The sequence below is a fragment of the Chlamydotis macqueenii genome, chromosome 4, assembly GCF_036417535.1.
Source record: "Chlamydotis macqueenii isolate bChlMac1 chromosome 4, bChlMac1.mat, whole genome shotgun sequence".
Taxonomy (NCBI): domain Eukaryota; kingdom Metazoa; phylum Chordata; class Aves; order Otidiformes; family Otididae; genus Chlamydotis; species Chlamydotis macqueenii.
The window spans coordinates 73,408,520-73,432,627 of record NC_141559.1 but is presented as its reverse complement, the minus strand read 5'-3'; the positions used below and the strand labels follow the sequence as shown (position 1 = coordinate 73,432,627).

Genomic DNA, 24,108 nt, shown 5'->3' with positions numbered 1-24,108 from the left:
AGAACATTGCCCAATCTAATCTATGATGCAAAAATATTTGAAAAGGGACAAATTTCTCATTGACCTCCTCTCCCCCTACTAAGCTCACATACTTCACCTCCACTTCATAATTTTTCATGGAACCAAGAGAACAACAAGTATTTTCTCCATATGTTTCTGCTCAAACTCTACTTGTATTTGCAGAGAGGTTAAATTTCCAAATAAGAAGGGGCAAGAGTATAAGCTCCACATTTGGATGAGAAATAAGAAGGGGCAAGAGTATAAGCATTCACATGGAGTAGAAGATCTGAAAAAAAAACTGAAATATTTTCAAGTATAAATTTGTAATGATATTTCCAGGATATCCCTCAACTGTTCTCCAAATAAAGTGAAATATTTTTGCTTATTTTAATCATATGTCATTTTATTTTCTGCTGAAATTTCATAAAGTTTTCGAAATTAATATCTTTGAGGCAAAAAAAAAAAGGTGTTAGGAAAAAAATAGACAAAAGGATTTGTTTCATCCAAACATTGACATCCCAGGAATGGTCTGTGAACCACCTTTATTATCACTGTAAGCTAAAGCTAAATATTATATGTGTCAAATTATAGATTAAATATCATGGAATAAAACTTGGCTCCTACTGGGCATTTTAGAAGAATTTCTATTTAAACATCCGATATTTCTCTCTCTCTTTTTACATTTCATTTATCTGCTAGACACTAAAAACATTAATTATGTGGTTATCACAATATCATTATGTAAAAGGAATAAAGACAAGTACTAAACTCAATCATGTATAAAGTAAACAAACCACAAACAGGCAGATGGCACATCTGGGACCTGACTCTGCCCTGTGAAGTCATTTACTGTTTTAAAACTGAAAGAGGAATGTCTGCATGGTCTTTGTCACTGGTTTAGGAAAATAATTTTAAAACCATCTTTTTGCTCAAACTGGTACAACACTGCTTGCAATGGCCGTGCTTCATAAGTTCTGTACCTAAATTTAAGAAGTGCGGCTTTCAGATACACGCTGATTTAACATTCAGGTAACTCCTTTACCTTTAATGTGTTTCCTCCCAATTCCCACCTACAGCCCTGAGGGATAAGGAAGCCCATTGCACTCATTTAATATTTCATTAATTGCATTTTAAGTCCACGGTATAACCATGCACTGCTACTGGGAGGATGAAAGGAAACACTGTTATTAAGATAATATTGATTCATTTAACCAGCATAAAATGAAGAAAAGGTCAAATTGGGGCAAAGCTGGTGCAAGCAAATAAATCCATGGCAGTTAACTGTTGTGATTCAACTACCGACAACTGTAGAAGGGCATGGGAGGAGACTCTCCAGTGCTCACTAAAGTGTGCCATTAGTCTGTTCTTTGGAGCCATCAGACTGCCTCAAGTGGGGTTTTGCCCCCTAGCAATCATCACAATTAATTAGGCATGTAATTTATCATGGACTAATTAAGTGGCTTCTACTGCATTTATCACTGCTTGTGAAGTGGAGGAGCTCATTCTGGCTTTTTATTTGTATCACTGGCATGGCAGTTTAAAGCACATCACTTCTAGATGGGTACTGGATTTCCAGCAACTGAGCACCCTTGCACCGAGGAGGGAACAGCAGTCCACCACAGTGGTCTGGGGCAGATGTGTTCGCATTTGCAAGAGTATTAGGCTGGTTTCTGCAGGAAAAGACCTTGATACACTTATGGGTGTGGGGGGCTGCATGTGCATGCCTGCTCATGCAATTATCTCTACTCTCCACTGACTTTTGGTTAATTGCAATCAAAATTTAAGAGAGGGAGAAAGATCTCAAAATAAAGAAATTCTGCTAAGGCTCCCACTGAGGAGGCAACTTTACAGTGAGTTTAGCCCTGCTTGGACATGGGGTATCTTCTCAGGAACTCTACCTTGAGACACAAATCAGTAGGACACCGGACATCCTTGGTTCCAGTGCTGACAGAGTTATGTGTGCTCACCACTGCTCCTCTGTGATGTTACAACTTTCTGCTGCCACCAGAATATTTGCTTTGCTCATGCTGATCTGGGAGTCATTTTGCAGTCATTAAAGAGGATGGAAATTTCAAAGGAAATCTCCTTTGAATCAGACTCCATATTTACAGCTATCTCACTTTTAAAGACAAGGCAGATCAGTGGTACCTGTACAATCATGATGGGGTACAGTTGCTTCTGAAAGGTGCTTTTTCATCAGAAAGCTTTTGAGTAGAAGCTCTGCTGCCTTATTTCTACTAACATTGCTAGTTAAGCCAAGAGCATTCACATTTGGCTGCCTTTGCTGGTGAACACATCCTACAACACTGAGCCAGTGCAGGCATGGCAGTCTCCCCACCATTGTCTAAGTCAACATGAGCCAACTCCTTGGCCCACCACTCCAAGGTCAATGTTGTTGTAGCCAGTCAGACATTTGAAAAGCTCCAGGGAAGTGTGTACAATATTTTTTATTATTCCAGAGTTTAGCTGGGTGGAATTGTCTACAGAGGAATGAATTAAATACGGTGATGAAGGATGGAAGAATTTGAATCTAAATGATAAGAGGAAAAAAAAGTGTTCAGCGTTGTTTCTGTAATTGGCATAAGAAAGCAATCTATTCTCCAGCAAGATAAGACAGCTTAGCTACCTTATTTGATCATCAGGGCATCTTAGCAAATACTTCTGACTCCTCATAATGACTACTCCCAAATGCGCCAAAAGGTTGTGTGGTCTCTTCTCTTAGTCTGTGCACTGCAAGGTTGACTTTACACACAGAAAAATCAAGATTGCAAAACCATTCCTCAGCCAGCAGACGTGTCACATTTGGTCCTCAGCTCCTCATTGTACTTCTCACCCACTTAACCACAACATTTATTTTTATAAACCAAGCTGCCAGGACCATGCCTGCACCACCCTTTTGCATTTTTAACATGGACTAAATAGAAGGAAACTGTCTTATGTTGTGGCAGCTTCAAATCCCTCCATTTACCTACCTGTTCAAATAGATTTTCAGTCATCGTTAAGGGTGGAAGATGTATTTAATGGTATAGCTACACTGCACACTACTATGTTGAGTGGTGATAAGTTACCCAAGTTACCTTTAAGCCAAATACATGCAGGCACTGGAAATTGTCTAACCATAGCCACACTGAGCTCCTCAAAGATTTTTTTTCTTCACATCTTGACATGCCACAAGTTTCTCCCTTTTGTAGCAGAACTGGAGCTGAGTGGATACTAGCATCAGCAGGAGGAAAGCAGAAGAATCCTTGACCTTTCCTCCACCCCAAGATGTGTTCCAAAAGAAATATAAGACTTAAAGTTATCAAACAGGCTAATGTAGCCTGAAAAACTTTCTCACAGCTTAAGGGCCAGTTTGCAGTATCTGCTCCATGTCCACCCTTTGCCAAAATCCAATAGCCCGTTCCTACTCAAGAAAGCATTCAAACTTACATTCAATGAGGGACAAGTGGTCAGTTTCCACCAGAGGGTTTTCTGCATCACAGTTTCTGAAAGTTGTTCCTAGTCTCATCAGGGGGGCTTAGCTTTATTTAGGTGGTAAACAACAACAACACCTTAATAAAGCTAAGAGCATTAAAATGTCTGCAAACTATGGAAATCACTGCCTCAGAGCAGAATTGAAGCAAAGTACCTGACAAGAGTATAACATAACAGTTGACATTAAATGCCTCATGAAGACATCCACAACTATATAATGTTAAGGGGTTATTTTAAAGGAGATACTGATTTTTATACATCAGAACTATATACCTTTGTATAAGCTCACAGGTTAAGATTTCCACCACTATCCATTACTGCATTTCTTCCCGAAACAGAAATTTGCTGAGAAATCCCATAGCAGACAGGTCTTTCAGAGGAATGAATGTAGTGTATCATGCTGCTGTTGTTTCCCATCAATGAAGTAGGCAGAGGCTTGGTCAGAGGACAGTGGAGGGAGAAGAAGCAGGGAAAGCACTGCAGAGCACTGGGGACCTGCCTGGGAGCATATATACTGCATGAGTGGAGTTACCGGACAGCAACCTTAAAGATATCCAAGATATTCAAGCAGCAGCAAGATACACATGAAATTGGAATTCTCTTCTGGATTATGTAGAAAGATACACAGGTGTTTGTGATTGTTCCCACATGGGCAAGAAAAAGAGTAAAACATGTTGTGGGTTAATAAAGGCTCATGGCATTCCTTAAAACCTAAGGAGGGATCATACGGGTGCAGGCATGCAGAGAAACCCAGGGACCTGCCCCAGTGCTACCCCAGCCCTGGCAGCACAACATGGTGCCATCCCAGAGCTGAGCCCTGGCAAGAGGCTGTTTTATCAGTGCAGCTGAGCACTGCACAGACACAACCATCTTGCTTTGTTCTGCTCTCCCCAAAGCGCTGGTACGTACCAGCTCAATTTAAGCATTTTTGCTTGGGGAACATGGTTGAGGCTGCGTTCAGAAGCACTTTGTTGCATTGGATTTATGAAACAAATGCAGCGACAGCACACAACCTTCATCTGCCTAACGCAGGCCCTGCCTAAAGCTGCTAATGTCCAGAAAAAAACTCTATAAAGGCAAGGGCTGCTTGCTGTGACCTATCCCCCTTGTCTGGGGAGGGTTAGATACCAGCCTTGGGGAGCACCATAAGAGGTGACCAGTGTTCTGATCCAGACCAGTGTTTCCTGCGTTCCTCTCTGTTACTGTGACTATCTCAGTGGTGGGTACAACTTTCAGTTAGTCCAGAAAGAGTTTTCCTACGGATGCAGTCACACCATCGCAGAAGTGCATTTTTCCTTCTTCTCTGTGGGAAATAGCTCTGCTAGCCTTTGGGCTAGTGCTTTCATTCCCCTTGGGTAGCAGCTGTGGCAGCTGAAGTTCTCACCAGCCTCCAGACCTGTTCACACGCCCCTGCACCTGCAAGGTCACCATGCCCCTGGTCTACTGATCACCTGCTTTGGCTTCTTATGGTCAAAATAAGCCAGTCTGGATAACAACCCTGTGTCAACTCGGTTTTTGTAAGGAAGATTTGCATTTTTGCCTGAACTGGTTGATCAGAAGGAATGATAAAACCAGCCTTATCCATGTCTGATAATCCTTACCATTAGATGGATTTAATTCATAGTGATCCCTATGCAGTTCAGCTTCTTTATTTTTCCTTGAAGTTTGTAGTATATTTATGATTAGACTGGGTATCACTTTCTCTGGACTACACAGGAGATAAATTATTCTCTAAAGTTGAGTAGCAGTCATATTCTCCAGTCATCCAACACACAAGCTATTGTTTGTAGAAGTCATCTTCTCTCTGGATTATATTCACATATAAAAATGTGTTGCCTGTATTCCTTTTTTCTTTTGTACATGTATGTGATCTGTCTCACAGAGATTTACTCCTTATGTAGTAAAGGTTTTTTAATTGGCAGCTTAACCGAGACTGAGACATCCAAGGTATGACTTAATAATGCTCATTTGAATACTGGGTTATATGGTTCAAACATATATTTAGCTGAAATACTATTAGAGACATAAAATGCTACTTAATGTCAGCATAAGAGCTATGCTGTCTGATTTTTGTTTTAGTTAGTGGTACGTTGCTTTCTACAATATATTGCTGCATACTTGTCTATGATTTTTATCTATGAAACTTTATTTTCTGATGACAAATGTTATCTTTATTCTTGTTAAAGATTAATAAAGCAGTGAATTCTGAAGTCATTTTTTATTAATCTAACTTACATGGGTTTCACCAGTCTACTCACCGTTAATCATGCATTATTGCTATCATCTGCATTAGCTGTTACATGTGTAGCTTTAATAGAAATTCTCATTTTTAAATGGATCACTGCTATTGCACCTAAACTAAAACCACTGTGGAGCTGAGGAGAGCAGACTATATTAAGCTGTGGACGTATGGGGCTGTTTCAGCTGGCCTGCTAGTGACTGGTAGTCAAGCAAAAGTTAATGGAAATACATGTTAGTAGAACTGCCAGCTGTTTCCATGTGGTTGAAGAAGCCAAGAAGCCATAAGACCCAACCCTCACTCTGTCACCTCCATACACAGCCTTAAGTAATCCCTTAGGTTTTTCAGCAGCCAGTTCGCTGAAAGGACTGCCAGCAACTTGGTAAGAGACACTGGGCCACACGGACACTGTGTGGTGGGTTAACCAAGTGCCCACCATGCCACTCTCTCGCTTCCCATCCTCCACGAGGCAGGGAAAGAAAACTCATATGAAAAAGTTTGTGGGTTAAGATAAAGACACCAATTACTGTCATAAGCAAAACAGACTTGATTTGGGGAAAATCAATTTAATTTATTGACAATTAAAAATAGAGTAGGATAGTGAGAAAGAAAAACCAAACTAAACACACTAAACCCTCACTCTTCTTCTTCCCAGGCTCAGCTTCACTCCTGGCTCTTCTACCTCCTCCCCCTGAGCAGCACAGAGGGACAGGGAATGGGGGTGGTGGTCAGTTCGTAGCACTTCACCTCTGGTGCTCTTCCTTCTCCTCATGCTGTTCCCTTGCTCCAGCATGAGTCCTTCCCAGGGGCTGCAGTCCCCCATGAACTGCTCCAGTGTGGGTCCATTCCACGGGGTGCAGTCCCTCAGGAACAGACTGCTCCAGTGTGGGTCTCCCATGGGGTCGCAGGCCCTGCCAGCAAACCTGCTCCAGCCTGGGCCTCTCTCTCCACGGGGCCACAGGTCCTGCCAGGAGCCTGCCCCAGTGGGCCCTCCACGGGCCACAGCCTCCCTCAGGAATCCATCTGCCACGGGCTGCAGGCGAACCTCTGCCAGGAGCCACATTACTCCTCCCTCTCGTTCTTCACTGATCTTGGCATCTGCAGCCGTTCCTCTCACATCTTCTCACTCCTCTCTCTCACAGCTGCTGTGCATTTTTTACTCTTTCTTAAACATGTTATCACAGAGGCACCACCAGCACTGTTTTATGGCAAGCAATCAGGAATAGCATTAAAATTAGGGAAGAGAGTTGCAGATGAGAAGCAGGGGCAGGAGCACTCTCCTGCGAAGCTGAACTGCCCCTCTTTGAAGTCAACAGCGTAAAGGAGACCCCTAACCATGGGGCAGCCACTGCCCTGCATGGGTAATGCCGTGCAGAGCCTGACTTACCTGCTTGGGCTCGGCAGCAGAAGGAAGCAAAAGGCAAAACTAATTTGGGATGTTCACATGGTGCGGTGTGAAGAGGTCATGACAGTTGTCCTGCTATGGAGTGGGCAGTGGTGTGTGTGCCACGCAGCAAAGCTCAAACAGCCACAGCACATCGCTGGCTGTAAGTTAGGAAGTACAAGGCCTTTAACGTCAAGCAGAGATTCAGAGCCTTTACTTTCTGTGCCAGAAGTTACAATTACGTTCTTAAAGTTTCTTGGAAATTTACCCATTTAATTTCTAATTATTGCAACACTGCGGGTATTTTTATACGTGTAACTGTAGGATAAATGGTGGTGCCCAGAACATGTTGCAGAGCATGTGTTACACTGGATAGTCTGAGGCTGCTCAGTAAATTTTTAATGAGAAATTAACAGCTTTTGCATTATGCAGGAAAAAAACCCTTCCTTAAAACAGTAAAACAAATAAAATACTGTAATTTAAGACTTTTATCCAATCATTCAAAATAACAAGAAAGAAAAGAAGAACAAGTCTGTTTTTCACACACTAAATCACAGTTACTAAAAGGGAAGGGACAGAAATTAGAAAGATCTTCCTCAAAACGTAAGTTAGTGCAAGATGTAAAATGAAGTTTCTATTCTACGGGAAACTGATATTTCAGAATTGTGCTTCTGTGAGAATCATGAAAAGCTAAATATCTTGACTTCAACAGAAAGGAATTTTCCACTGCCTCTTTCTTGTCAATTTCCTTCAATTACTATTTTTTAAACAACAACAAAAAATCCTAAAAATGCTTAATCAGATCCAGCATAGAGCAATGCCAGCACTAATTGTTTGAAAATAAAGAATATGTATCTTGTGGCAGAAAGAGAAAACTGAAAGGGATGCATGTGCATTACATTACTGAGTGCACAAAAATATTTAAATTCCACTTTGAAAAAAGGAAATTAAAAACAATATCAGGGTCCACTGCCACTATTCTTTTAACTGTATTGTAGAAGGTGATATAACTCCTTACAGAAATACTTAACTTCTAAGTCTCTTCTCCCATCATTTAAAATCATCCCTGATAACAAAGATTGGTTACAGATGTATATTGATGATTTTTTGTCATTGTTTTCCTTTCCTCTTTTTGAAGTTAGGACCTATATACTGAAATTATAGATGTATTTCAAAAATATATATGTAAATTTATAACAATATTTTTAAAATGCTACATCCCTTTCCATAATCCAGTTCCACACAGGCACTACAGTAGCAAGATGGCAGATGCAGTAGCAGGCATCTGCCAAAAAATCCTGTATTTATAAAATTATTTATTTGTCTCTTCAGTGATATGACCACACATTGCCAGCTGGCCTTCTGTCCTGTTAACACATCTGAACGGGATGGGAAAGTGGTGTTATGCTTCCAAGCTCTACCCATAAAGGCAGTCTGGGTCAGTCTCGGTATCACAATGAGATGCTTACCGACGGGGTGCTGCAGAGATGCTCAGCATCTTCCCTTTTACCACCATGGCCTCACCGACACTAGTGCTGCTGTACCAGGGTGACACTGGCAGCCCTTGGGAGCCAGGAGGAGCTGCCAAACTGGGGGGCAAATCTCCCTCATGCACTCATTTAAGCAGACCTAGAGGCAGAAACGACATGGAAGCCAAAAAGCCCCTACAGAGAAGCCCTTCTTCTGGTATCCCTTCACGTATGACAGGTGGTTGGAAGCAGCACACCTCCTTGCTGATGTCTGGCTGTCCCATCAAGGAAGCCAACGTGAAGCCTTTTGTCAGCACCACCTGAGACTACAGGACATCAGAAAAGACAAACGTCAAACAGGATCTCTCCTCTGACGTGCTGTGAAGACAAAGACAGCGGGGAAGTACACTACAGCTTCCCCATCCATTCCTTTTACAGTGCGGTAGCATCAAAAAGCAGATCTTACACAGCAGAGGAAGACAGCTTGGGAGTACCTCTGACAGGAACTTTGTAAAAAGGCATATCAGCTTCGGCTTACATTTCCTTCCAAGCCACCCAAACAGCTCCATTCCCTGTTGTTCCTTGTCTCCCGAAGGCTGAACCTTCAACACTTTGCTGCTGTGGAGGGTGGGAGGGGGGATGCCCAGCCATCACAGAGATCTTCCAGTCTGTCTGCAGGCATCACTGCAGAGACATACAGTCTTTTCTCATTCTGATGGCTGCTTTCATAATGGTTAAAGACATCTCTGGCTTGGTTTTGAATTGCAGTGCAATACTAGAGTGATGGACACAAAGGAATGGCTCTGGCATGGCAAATTCTGCTCGACAGCTGCTTTGCAGGACTTCAAACCAGACTGCAATATTGTTTTGGAGTGCTAAACTGAGGCATGAAAAGCAGAAGAAGGGTATAAACACTGTGAAAAATGGTAGCAGGAAGAGCTTCTGTTAGTCAGTGATTTTGACACTTAAAGGTTTTGGTTTTGGGCAGGTAGCTTAAGACACCTCTCTCTTCTGTCTTCAGGAAAATAAAGATGTTCCTTCCTGTACGTGGGGGGCTCGAGACTGGACATCGTTTTGTTACAGGAGATGAAGATGTCAACAGCTGCAAACTTTTCTGTCTTTGTTTATTACTGTTATTTTTGATCTAAGAAGTTTTTATGAATGGAACAAACAGACCCAAATCTTCTTTGGTATAATTCATGCACACCGCTTGCGATTTATCTGCTGGCATTTTTTGGTATATGTTCTTGACTTTTTGTGCCATATGAATGAAAGAGAAATTGCACATTTTACATAAGCGGACCTTTTGCTTTGCTCTTTATGCTTGTAGTGTTGTTAGTTAGATTTGCAGGCTTTGACTTGTTGTGAAGATTCATTGTTGGCAGAGTGAGGAGGTCTGGACAGTTGGCAGGTCAGAACGTTTATTAACGTGATTGCTTTGTGCAGGAAAAGTTTGGCTCCATAGTAAAGAAGATCTCTGAAATGAATGTGGAGACTAGGAAATTAATTATTAAGGAGGATGTTACAAAAACATACATCAATACTGTTCAATATGTGGTTAGAAGGTAATTGAAAAAAATTATGTAGACTCTGACTTAAAAGGAGAGGGAGTCTCATGAACACACACTATAATTTCTGACAGCACCGTCTGGCTGCTGAACCTGTCACACTCTGAAGTAGCATTGGAAAAAGGCCAAGCCCAGACTGTAAGGCATGGTTTGAGCACGATGGAGACTGCCAGGGAAGTCTGGTTGGTTTTCACCTCTTTCCTATGTTACTTGTAATTCAGCTGTAGGAGGGCATGTTTCACTGAAGCATTGCAATCCCTCTCCCTATGCAGAAAGTTTTTAATATGCTCCTAACTTTATGTTCCATTAAACTCTGAGCATCTTTCAGGGAGGTGAGAGAGCTCATCGCAGTGTTCATTTTTATGTATTAATTACAGAGCTGCCTGCAGCTGCTTTAATTTCACCACCACTTACAATCCTTTTAACCATATTATAGTTGTGGGGTGGGTTGTTTGGTTTTGTTTTTTTTTTTTAACAAAACTATCTGATATTAAACACACAGTTCTTGATTGAAATAAATATGAAAGACAATTTAAGTCAAGCCAATACTTTCTCTTGCAGATAAATATAGAACTTAATCTGTATTAATCTCAAATAAAAATGGAAAGGTGATACAAATTTTGGTTGCATTGTTATTTGGCTATTTTTGATCAATCCCTCCTTTCATTCTTTCTTTCTTTGAGAGCCACCCAGGGAATTCTGGCAGTCTTTTCCACCTCCAAGGAACTGAAAACTGAAGATTTGATGTTATGAAAAAATGAAGTAGTTCCATTCCATCTATACAGGCTGTTGTGTGTGAACTAGCACAAATCTGATCTTAACTTTCTCTCTGCTCAGCACCTCTTTCTGTAGATAAGGTAGAGACACAAGAAGGCTACTCTTGCTTTATCATACTGATTTCATGTTAGTGGTATAGTAGTATAGAACAGTAGTTTTTCAAACTCTCTCAAACATAACACAACCTTACAGTCTTCCCAGAAAATCATATTTCCCAAGTTTTGACTGCCATTAAATCAGGACTCCAGGAAAGTGGTTTTTCTGCACAGTCATTTTGTTTTGCGTGTCAGTGGGCTTGGGTTTACTGTGATTACTTGAAAAATTCTAAATAGCCCTATAAGAAAGCATCTTTCTAAGTGTGCAAGACATGATGTGCATAAAAAGAGCAGCTAATAGTCAGCGATTTGGCATATTGTTCTGATTTTGTTAGAATTAGCACTGTTTTCACAGGATGGCGGCTTCGAAAAAAAATGACCACAGCAAAAGCAGTAATACCTATTACTGGAAATAAAGTCTGGAGGTGTATCTCTTGCTCGCTTATCTTTGGCATATTTAGGATTCAGAGTTTCTTTAACTTGGCAAGCCTGGGCAAGGACCACTTATCCATGTGCATGCAGTACATTCACTCCCATATAATTACTTTTTGTTAATGCTATGAAATTGTTTTTCTTTTATTTTTACACAGTCTCCAGACCTGCAGACATTCAAGTGCATGAATAACAGACTCCTAACTTCAATCAGATTACAAATTGGAATGAGGTACTTAGGCATGTGCAGCATCTGGTTGCAGAATTGAGATCATTCATCTCTTGGGTCTTAGGCAATTATAGTATGAGATAAGTGCACATGGACTATAGAATTCACGCAATGTGGTCTTCTTTACTTAAGATAAGCAAAAAATTTTTTAGAAATCAAAGGGTAATCCAGACAGATAATCCAGGAGATCCTGCAGTGAGTATACCAGCTCCAAACAATCACCCTGTTCACACACTCTGGCATTAGGATGAGGAAATATAGAGTTCATCAACTAGTTCATGCCAAAAGAAAGTGTGGGCCTATGTTTTTCATAAAAATTAGGGATATTTTTTTAAATCACCTTAAAAAAACATTACATCTGATGTCTGAGAGAGACGTCATCTTGCAAGACTGCTATTCAGCTAGCTTTACCCAACTGTCTTGAAAAGAAGTTTGTGATTTCTTTGGTGTCTACAAGTTTCATTAATAAGTACATTGACTCACAACAGTGCATGATGTTAACAATCTCAGTATAATACGCCATATTTTAACTTAAATTCCACACAAATTATCTGATGTATTTTTCTATGTCATAAGATGTGTATATTTCCAGCAGTAAAAGTGTTTTTCAGTATTTTGCTGAAATAGATGAAAAATCTATTTGCTTAAGAGGTTAAAAGCTGTTCAAATTGCATTAACAGTTAACTCCTTAGAATAGAGTTTACTTTCCAAGCATTTTCCCTGATTTGATGGATCTACTCATGGTGCAAGAGATTTCAAAGCAGGAAGTCTGTAAAGATTTAACGATTTTAGTACATATGTCTGAAAGTTTACTTGGGAAAATATGTTATTATTGATACTGACCTGCCTATGAGCAGCCCATCCTATTGAATACATTACTTACTCAGATGTAGATTTATTTCCAAATTCTTAATTCCTAATGATTTTTTTCTATCTGAAATCAGTGCTAATATCACATAACATATTTTAAAAAATCATTGTGAGCTATATTAGAAGAGTTAATGAACTGACCTTAATATGCTAAAATAACATAAAAAGAGGAAATAAAAGAGTTTTCTGAATGTTTCTGAAAGTTGTTTTTAGTATATATTCATTAATGTGTTGACATGTACAAAAATGCATTAAAGGATCAAAAATATTTTCCTGCAGGTACCTAGAAACTAATAAATAATGAATGTGATGATTACCTACATGGGCAGAAGTACAGAGCATTACCAAGAAAAAAACTGCATAAAACCTGTCCTTTGAACGGGTGTGCACCATTGTTTTTAATATATAAAAACACTTGAACATACTCAGTTGTGTGTAGAGAAAAAACAGAAGAAGTAAGCGCGCTTGAATTAACATTGTATTTTCAAATGAAACAGATTTAAATATTGCCAAGAGCAGCGAGGGCATCTGGAGTTGGGTGGAAAGGGCAGCACAGAGAGGTGAGCAGAGCACCGTGACATCCTTTAGCGCTGCTTCAGCAGCCACAGAGGTTTGTGCAGGTCTAGAGAGCTGAAGTAAGACCACCACCAAGGCTTCTCCCTGCCTGGTGACAACCCACCCCGAGCCTCGGGCTGCCCGTGTTGGGCGTGAGGGTCAAAAAGTTCCAGTGGGTCATACGGGTCGTATGTGTCTTCCATTGAGCGGCGCAGGAGCTTGTTGGGCCAAGTCTCAACAGGTCGCAATACAAAGTCGACTCGCCCAGCCCGTTTCATCTTGGCAGGAAGGGTGACCCTCTTCATCACCCGGCTGTATCCCGCCGCTTGGGCACTGATTATGTACGTCCCCGGAGGCAGCAGGCGCCAGTAGTCTCCATCAGCAGCTTAGGAAAGGTAACAGCATAAAACTGAGTTTAGTTTTTAGTCTCGCATCCTTGACAGTTGTATACCCACACACACTTGCATGCACAGAAATCACAAGCGTTTAGGGGGCAGGTTTTGAAAGGATCTCAGATTTTGATTCAGATTTTAAAAAAAAGCTCAGATGCAAACTCCAGAATGACAAAAAGAGACTCCACCTGCGAAAATCTGACCTTTGGGAGCTAATAGAGTAAAATCCACATACAAAATGTCAGTAACTGCTGTGCTTGTGTCATAGGGAAGGGAAGCTTTCCTTCATGCTGCTTTCCCAGGAGTACAAGAAATAACTCCAAAGAAATCAAATTAATTTAAAACTATGTGAAATTTAAGAAAGTGAAAGTATAATCCAAGTTGCAAATATATATATATATATAGCATGTCTAAGGAGCTAAGAAATCCTTGCTTTTATTATATTACATTCAATTACTTTGCAGACATTATAGCACATGAGACTATGGAGTTGGAGCTGCAGCTGGTATAAATTGCCATTAGTGTAAAATGGGTGTAAATTTCCTCCAGCTGAAGGTTAGAGCCTGCAGGGAGTCTGAAAACAGAGTATTGATTCTTCATTTTATATTTCCTTTATTTTGAATGGTAAGTTTCTTAAGCCAGTTAAGGTTGAATTAATGCTATTTTTTCATGGAATTTCTCAGTCTTTTTAAACACTGAAATTAAAAGACCTTTTTAATCATATGACATTCTGAACTCCACCTAACTCAAGAACAAATACTCCTTTTTCTTTCAATGTAAACACATTTTTTATTTAATTCTTGATTCTTTAAAGGTCCACTGCCAATGGAAAGCCATTGTCTGGGAAGAAGTTTGAAATAAACCCTAATTCATGCCAGAGTCTCCTACCAGCCTCAAGAATCTGCATCATCTCCACTATTGTATCCCCTCTAATGTTAGTTTTTTTGAAAGCTGGAAAGCATCCACTACATTATAAACCATTCTGGCTTTCTGAATTGATTCAACAACTATCATTAGAGCAAAATGTTACCATTCATGTCTCCTATTTTGCACTCCTATGGCCTACCCTGTTCTCACTGAAATCAATAATAAAATGAGAGCATTGATTTCAGTGAGAGCCTAAAAGCTCAGAACTTTATGACTGTGAAATTTAACAGTTGCATATGCCTCAATACACTTTTACCAGCTGGCGACAGATATAAAGTGAACATAATTCAATGTTCTAGTTTTTTTGCACCTGATATAACTATTGTCAAAAAATTGCATATATTTGTGCTTTTCCACATGAACAAAAAAGGTTGCCTGTCCTTCAATCAGTGCAGTTATTCCTACTGTTAAATTCAGTGTGGACCCTACTCTAATATCTACACTTCTTGCTCACAGTATTTCAACTATCAGGGCTCCACACCTCCATATGCTGAGTTACAGGATGGACAGAGTTGTGCCCCACAGCAGGGCTACTGCCATATTCCCCAAACATGAAACATAGAGGTGGATTTCTCAATCTCATTGCAGACATGTTGGCTTTGATGGACAGCTGGCAGTTTCAGGTTGAAGTTTTAACAGGAAGGATGACATCATTGCAGAGACATGACAGACCCAACAGCCTGACGTGTCTTGCCTCTTGTTATTCTAGAAACAAACTCACAGCTGAGCCTTCAGTCCTCCATTAAGGTGCCATTTCTATCAAATGTGACCTTTGCATGTTAAGCTCTCAGTGCTTTCACCCTCCCCAGGAGAAAGCTCAGACTAAAAATATTACCTGTGGTGACATCATGCTGGATGCCCCTGACTGAAATACGAGCATTTTTTATTGGGTTGCCAAACTTATCAGACACAATTCCTTTTATCCCCCGATGAACCTGGCAAAGTAAAGCAAAGTTAAATAGAAGTCATTTATTACAGTACCACCTCCTCATCTTCTAAAAAGAAACGCCTCTAGAGAGGAAATAACTTTCAAGAGGTTCAATCCATTATAGAAGCTCTTGGGCACTAATACCCCTTCAGATCACATCCTCTATTTTGGGAGCTCCAAGAGGGCTGAGGAAAAGGGATAACCGAACAAGAGCTTTTTTGGGCTAGGTATGTGGCTCTGCATTGAGCATCCTTTCTCTGCATATGTCACTGGCACCTCATGATCTGACCACAGTATTCAAAGGCTGTTTCTGAATGTCTGCCCTAGACCCAGAACCACAAAGAAATGAAAAGTTAAGGCTTTAAATACAATCTGATACTCTATACACAATGAGAAGGCATCACTGGTGCTATGAGTGAAGTTAATTCAGCATGAAGCAATGGCCCTTTGATCTATTCAAAGTGCAGCACTAGAAGATGTGTGAAATAAATCAGAATCAAGCAGAATTATTAGCTTTCAGACGGTACCACTTATCAAACATCACACTGCCATCCTGGCAGTACAATCAATCAGTGTGAGTTGTATAAAGAAATCAGGTCTTTAGTATTAGTTGAAACACATAGTTTTCATTTTCTTTCACCGCATCTAAAAGAGTTCCAAACTACTTAGAGATAAAGAACCAAAACTAAACAACTGTCCTGTGATAGGCTCTCTACTTTAAATTGTTACTAATTTAAAGTAGAGCACAAGCATAAGAATAAAATTATATGGATACTCCTATATTAGTATTATTTAATATACATTTTAAAAAACAATATCTGTTAATAATTCTCAAATACACCGATACGTATTAATCAATCTATAATATTTAATAAAATTATTAATTTGTTAATATTCTTAATTACTATCAGTGAATAGGAATAGGTGAGGGAATTCTTTAGCTACTTGGGACTCATCATCGCTCTGCTGCCCACACTTCACTACATGTCAGAATGTCATGATGGCAGTGTGTGTAATATCCTTTTTCCCTTCTCTACAAGCACAGAACCCAGCTGCTTAAGCTGATGAGAAATGTGCTTGGTGACAAACTAAAGAGTGGTGTGAATCCTGTCATACAAGGAGGTGTACAAACAGCTCATTATATTTGAAGTTCAATAAAACAAAACAAAATAGAACAAAACAGGAAAAAATCCAAGTATTTGAACATTAAACCTCTTAAGGTTCTTTATTTGCAGCCTTTTGAAACGAAAACATTTTCTATTGGAAACTCTGTATGACCTTTTTAAATGAAAACTAATTCCATTTCGATTTTTCCCCTGAACTGCTATGATCAGCTTGAGATGTTCTTTACTTCACTTCCCCCTACTTTTTTTTTCTCTTCTTCCCATTTTTTCCTCCCCATTATTCTTTGTCACAGAAGAATAGAAAAAAAAAAGAACAATGGAAAAAATATATTAGCTTTTCTCTTGGAATATAGAAATGTTTAAAAATAAAAATTAAAATATCCACCTTTACAGTAATTCTTAAAACGAAGCTGGAAAAAAAAAAGTCTAGTGACAACAGCTTTTTATTTAAGGTGAAGCTGTGCTGTCAATGCTCTTGTTAAATAGCCATTCCATACTGAGGAGACATATTCATTGGAGGGTTTAGGAACAGCTCAGTATAAGGACTTGAAAACTGTCCCTTAAGAACTATTATGATGAAGCACTGCAATTTGCTTTTCAGCATGGACTTGAGGATTTATCATACGGAGAGCGGGTAAATCTTGTCAGAAGACTCATCTCAGACCCAAATTTAATTTACAGTATAGACATACTCAAAGTAGTATGACCTCATCCAACTTCAATAATAATTTTGCAATTAAATGATGATGGCATAAAAATTACAAAATTGAAATTTCTTTAACAATGTTGATTTGTTCTGCTTTAGTAAATACCTTATTTTTGGTTTTGCCTCAAGTCTGTTCCATGTAAGTTTGGGAGAGTGCTTTTATACCACTTCTGATGGGGACAAGAGAACATAGTTTATGAAAATGAATTCTACTTCTGTGTGTTAAGCCAAGTATCTTTGTACGCACACACCAAACAGCCTGGTATATATCAAAATAAGAAAAGTTTGAATTGGTTATGGCAGACTTAATCCTTATCGAGAGTAATTCAGTCATCCTTATCTACAAAGTTGTTTTGCTTACTATCCTGCATTTACTCAAAAAGCTTTTCCAGCATAGACTTCTACAGTATCTCACACTATAAAAATCTTTACATCTTGAAGACTTCAACTGTAATATATATGGATTTAACCCAGCTCCATTTGGATTCACTAAAACTCATTTTCATCAGACAGCTGTAAAATGAAATGAGTTTGGTGGTCTGTACTGTAGACTTTATTGAATGATAATACTTACCACAAGTAGCAAGAGGTTGCTTAGAAAGGCCATAAAAACACTCCTAACAATTTTAAATTACTGCGTACTCTATCAAAATAAGGCATGACAGAAAGCTAATCTACTAATGGCTGAGAGAAAGATGAGCAACTCCTGTTTCTGTGTTCACTTACTTATTGTCAGTGAGGTATTTGTTTTTGCTGAGCTTAAACTTATTATTAAAAATGACTTTTAAATGGCATGTTTCAATGCTCACAGACATGCAATTGTTCCTTTAGAAGATCAGGCTTCAGATCTTTTTCCAACTACTTTGATCAAGAAATCAAGCTGAAAATTGTGGAAACAGGATTTCTAGCAAGATACTTAGAAACTCTCAATTTCAGCTGAATCTAAATCTCCTGCTGCCATGCAGGGTTTGGGCCACAAACATGGAATATGTAGAGGAAAAAGTTCCAAGAAGCTCGGTGGAAAGCAGATCTTGTTGGTTTATTCTTCGAGAAAAAGGCAAATCTTAAAGGTGTTTTCCACCCTAAATGTTTCTATGATTCCTATTTTTCTGAATATGTGGATTTTCTCTAGCATTAGATTTTGGATGGTTGATTTATAATGTTGCACAAAGTATTTATAGACAATTCCCTTTTTCACTCTTTTCAAGGCTTTTACAGTTCTCAATCCCCATCCTTTCTGCAAGATAGGTAAAATATTATCTGTGTGTCCTGCTAGACAAACTGAGGCACTGGGGCACCTGGTGGAGTGTGACTATTGATTCCATGCCATCTCGATAACTAACAGGGAAACAGTGAAGAAACTAATATTGATAAAGAAAGAAGAAAAACCATAAGCACAAAGGTCTGTAAAAGCAGAGCCATACCATTTCCATGTAATTCAGAAGGGCATCCCTGTTTTCATGCCAGATTGTAAACAGTTCTTCCTCCAAAGGAAACTTTTCGCATCCTACCTCCACGGTAATTTCAAAGCAATTTGTGTGAAGGTAATTAAAATCTGCCATACCTATAGGTTTAAAAAGAAAAAGGAGACATCATGAACAAGCCATGTAGCCCTTAACTGGAGCTTTGCTGTTGCAGACAGCTGCACGCGATCCTCATGGGTTTGCATTGACATACTGTAAACAGTATGCATGGCCAATATATAAAAAGTATTCAACAAATTCAGAATGCTACAACTCATTTCAACTATGAATTAACTAATGACAATGCCAATTCTTTCAGGTGAAAATAATCATTTTAAACTATTATTCACCTGACCAAGAAGCAGTGATCGAGAAATAAGGATTGGTTAATCATAGTAATTGGATAATCAGCTGTATCAGAAGTGATTGCCAAGGGTCACCAGCAAAGAGATGACCTTTTGCTATTAGTATGTTCAAAACTGTTTCTGTACAAAAGACATTGCATATAATTTTCCATTATATACATATAATGGAAAATTATATCCTATATATATATATATATCCTATATATATATATAATGGAAAATTATATCCAATATATATATCTATATCTATATCTATCCTATATATATATATATATATATAATGGAAAATTATATCCTATATATATATCTCTCTAAGCCTAGAATATTTAAACCTAATTCTCACTCATGCCCCGTAGCTTTCTAAATGCCTAGTTTCAACATAATTATTTGGGAGTCCAGGTGAGTCCTGTTTGAAAACACAACTGAAACACTGCTAAAAATTTTAGGAACACTGTTATTTCATCCATGCCAGTGTTTCATGAATCCTGAAGAAAACAAAATACTTTTATTGGGTAAATCAAATTAGCAACCTAAGCACAAATGAAAGGGATGTTTGTCTCTGTTGTAGTTTTTCCTGAAAAAGAGTTTATTTAAACTGCACTTGCATAGCCTGCAGGATGGATTAAAATTCATGCTGCTAAGGAATGAGAGCACAGCATTAAGCATTTATTTTCACATTTCAGATTTGAAAAATAGTGATATTCTATGCAATAACAGATTTGACCCTTGTATAACTTGTTAACTTTTCTTAGGTCATATCAGGGCTGAATACATCCCATGGTATCTGAATATAAATGTTACCAAGATACATTTTGCTACTTAAATCCCTTACAAGTTAAGAGATATAAGTTTTTGCAGGGATTTGACTTAAAGCAAACTGAAATGAATAAAATTATTTCTTTCAAATCCTTGTGTCTCATAAAGGTCATATAGAGGTTTTACCTCACTTGATATGATGGTAAAGTGGTTTTACCTCCAGTGAAGCTGTACCACTCAGCACCATTTATAATACCTCCGCGTTTTACAAAATTTCCACCGCAACGCATTTCGGATCTGTCCGAGATGACTGGATGTGCATCTGCGTAGGCTTTAGCCAGTATTTTAAACATCTGTAACAAAAAAAAAAGTTTGGAATACCTTTGCTTTTACAAACTGTAAACACTGTCATTGCTGCTAGGAACTGTTGCTGTTGCGAGCCCAGACAATGAGCTACCCTGCATCCTCAAGGCTGATGGAGAGGGTGAACCTCTCTCTGTGCAAGGATGTTCTGCCAGCAAGTTTTCACTTATCTTCTTCTAAGTATCACAAAATCCACTGGTATTTAATGTCCAAGGTCCTTCTCTTCAATTCATTTAGCCAGAGATAACATTAAATATCAGTGGAGTTTGTGACACTTGGCTTCAACATATCACCTGGGGCAGCAGAGGGCTTATTTTGTTGTACTTCAAGTCCCAGGTTTTAAAGCTGAAATTAGCTCTTCCCGTTATGTTTTAACTCTTGCTACTTTTACCCTTTCAAAAATACCTACATCAGCCTCAGCCCAACCAGATCTTTGCATTGGTTGCTGCTGTTTAAAATAGAGAGTGTCAATTTACTTTGCACTTGTCACTCACACAGGACAACTTGCCAGTTTGATCTCAATGACAGTTGCTTCTTTGTGGGGCAGAAACCATTCCTAAAAAGCAAAGGATAGGATGTGATGATGGAGGATGTCACCACGGATTTCCTAAGAGTGTTGATACTGATGAAGAACAGAGGACGCACTACTCAGTAAGGAAAAGTGACAGGTATATGTAGCGAAGACAGAAGAAATAGCAGTGACCTGCAAAAACCATTTATTTGAATCAGGTTCCTGCCCTTTTTCTCTAATATTTATTCCAAATTGGTACAGAAATATCCTCTCTCCTTTTTGTCTATTTGAATCACATCTACAAAAGCTATAATTTCAGATTTCAACATTGAAAGGGCAGCAGTTTTCAGATGCTATTGATCCTACTACTCAGCATCATGATTTTCATTGCATATTGCTTAAGACAACATGTGCAAGGTGGCTAAAATCCTATTTTTGGAAGTGATCCTAAAACTTTACACTTGATGCTGTTGTCAAGGATAAAGACCAAAATGACCAAGCACACAACTTTGATTTAATATTTATGAATGTTTCTAATAATCACAAAGCTGAGCCAATTATGGGGTCAGGTAGGTGACCAAGGAAAGGCAGAAAGAGAGTGATATTTAAATGTAAAGACAATTTGCCAAAATACTTCTGATGACCAGACACTAAAAATCCTGACTTAATGTAAAATCCTTTTGCATCTCCCTTGAGTTTCTGTGTGTCTAAGTATTGCTCAGTCCAGACAACTAGGTATCCTTTGAAGTTCTACTGGAAAGAAATGAATGTTAATTAAATATGTTAAGGAGAACTTTTACTGCTCATAGTTTGGGGCCAGACCCAAAATCTTTAATTTCTACAGGAATTTGGGTCCCAGTTCCAAATCTTCTGTGGAAGATATTTGCTAAAAGTTTAGAAGGTGTCTATGTAACTTAGGAGTGTACTCTTTGTCTTTCCCAAAGACACCTGCAGATGTTTTAATTCCAGTGACCAAGTCTTTTTTCTCTTGTTTCACACTAAGAGGCATAAGACTTTTGCCTGGCCCCTGGTGCAAGTGAACAAAGATGGATGGTAGTGGGAAGAGAAAGTGAGAAATCAAGTGAAATTGATTTAAAAAAAAAAAAAAAAGTTAAACTCGGATGCACTTTCAAAGAGGGCAACCTGGTTTGAGTATACTTCACAGAATTTGAGTTTTTAATTTCTGGCCATTGTATCTGCACTGCAATATTTCACCCTGAGCTCCATCCAAGGGTGCAAACTTGCCTTGTTTCCCCTTCCACAGCAAATTCGACAGGTCAGCTGTCAGAACAAGGGTTATGGCTAATGGATGGCCGCTAAAACAAGCTGCAATACTTCAGGAGGCAGGTTCCCCAGCAGCAGCAGATGACATTTCTTAAATGCAAGTCACTTCACAAGTACAGGTTTTACAACTTTCTGGGCAACATTTAAAGTGTTACTGGTAGTGTTAAGGTTCCTGTGCTGACTCATTTTAAAAATTGGTTTTAATTGATGACATCCCCAGCCCTTGTCTCTGTTTTAAACACCAGACATGGTTTAAGTCACCATTTTTGTAGGTATCTTCCCAGGCTTTGCAGCTACACTGTACAGCAGCCACTGGTGTGAGATCCTGTATCTTCCACTGTTGCAAACTAGGGATGCCATTAGGGCTTGCCCAGCTGTGCACTGCATTGGGATGGAGCACTTTGTATGTGTGACTGCATCTTTTCACTCAAAATTCATGTGCTGTCCCTGACTGGAGATGATGGAGAGGGACTGCTGTCCTTCCATCCCGCAGGTGAACTGCTTGATAAGGCACACATGGCCGTATTTCTCCACCATCTGTGTGTAAATCAGGATACATCTAGCCAGGCAATGGGATATAAGTGCACAGGCTAAAGATTTCCCCTAGTCCTTGCCAAGACCTTCTGCAGCTTTCATTATCACCCACCAGACATTTCTTACATGGGCTTTTTACTGTGCAGTGCCTATTTTTACTGCTAAATCATCATCACATACACATAGTCAGTAGTTATTGTACAGCTCAGAAAAAAAATTCATTGATATAGAAAAAGTTTAATAGTCATATATATTTAAATATTTAATAGGCACTGGTGAGAACTGTCACTTTAGAAGAAGTCAGCCCAGACTTGCTTTGAGATAATGCTCAGACAATGGACGCTTCAAGCTAAAGATCAACTCCTGACTATTTTCAACTGCTGTTTGTTATATAATGAACCACTTTTTCTTAAGAGACCAGGGACATTTTTAACAGATGCTAGAAGACTGAAACACTAGCTGTTCTCCTAGTGGGCATGTCGGCAATGAATACTAGATTGAGGAAACCAAGGGGAAATAGGAAAGATGGCAAAAAATTTCACAGAAGATTTACAGTGAGTCCCAAATGGGGAACTTTCCAGGGACAGAGAAGGAAAAACCATTCCCCTTCATCTGACCTGGAATAAATGTTACAAGGCTGCCACCATATGGCAGACAGTCTTTTTCCCCCCGCCCCCCCCCCACAGATTTCAACAGAAAATAACACTGCTGGTCAGGTTTGTTCCTTTTCTTCTGGAAATCAGTGGTAAAAATATCATAGCCTTTACTCTTTAAATAGTAAAAGCCTGTGCCTTGTCAAATCATGTTTCACCTCACAAAACATGGATAAGCCTTTACAGATCAAGCTGGTAGTGTGTATATGATCCTATATTTTAAAGCACATTAAATAAATGTATAAGTTGTAATACATATATGTATATAAAAATGCATTATATATACAAACATGTGATTTATTATATATTTCATATACACATGCATACATATACACACATGTATACAATTCAGACAAATCAAAGCTTGTTGCTTATTAAAAGTTTCCATAGTTCCACATACGGAAACCATACTGATATGCTCACCCTGCAAAACCAGTATTACCTTCTCATCAGGTGTAGGGGAGAACATTTTTTCTTCCATAGGATGCCTTGAATAGTCGTAAGGATAGGTCACAACCAGCTCACCCCCATGGAGGCTGGCAGAGAGCACAAACGGGATAGACCTCAACCACTTCATGACTGCTTTTGTCTCAGGGGCCACCTGAAATCCATGAGAAAAAAAAAAGAAAAAGCTGTGAGCAGTCATGCAGCTCAAGAGGGATTTTGTCCTGGGCAGGATGGAACCCAGCAGAGAAGGGAGTGTGTCAGACTGGAGAATCATGAGGGTCTTGGGCTCTTCCAGCCGAAAGGTTAATGGGGGAAGACGGTCAGTTTGCTCCAGGGAACAGAGGAGATACACTGCTGGAAAAACTGCTGGATTTCACTGTGGAACAACTGAAAAAAAAAAAAAAGAAAAAAAAAAAGAAACTTTGACAGAATAATAACTTTTTATTACAGTCACATTTTCAGCAGTTCGAAGTGATGATGGCAGCATTTTAGACTTGAAAAATTGTGGCATTGTGCCACTCTTGCAAACCAGGCTCCTTATCTAATTTCTTTTCTGAATCAGC

General features: G+C 39.1%; 1 protein-coding gene across 1 annotated transcript in view; it reads right to left on the bottom strand.

Annotated features, from left to right (window-relative positions):
* Positions 1 to 12,907: 12,907 nt before the first annotated feature.
* The window catches only part of CPZ (carboxypeptidase Z), a 34,515-nt gene continuing 23,314 nt past the window's right edge, over positions 12,908 to 24,108 (bottom strand). The window contains exons 7-11 of the mRNA XM_086746858.1: positions 23,541 to 23,699; positions 19,971 to 20,106; positions 18,594 to 18,733; positions 15,247 to 15,346; positions 12,908 to 13,477 (exon numbers count right to left, since the gene is read on the bottom strand). Coding sequence (XP_086602984.1) covers positions 13,122 to 13,477; positions 15,247 to 15,346; positions 18,594 to 18,733; positions 19,971 to 20,106; positions 23,541 to 23,699 — 891 coding nt within the window. The 3' untranslated portion in view covers positions 12,908 to 13,121. The remainder of the gene's footprint in view (positions 13,478 to 15,246; positions 15,347 to 18,593; positions 18,734 to 19,970; positions 20,107 to 23,540; positions 23,700 to 24,108) is intronic.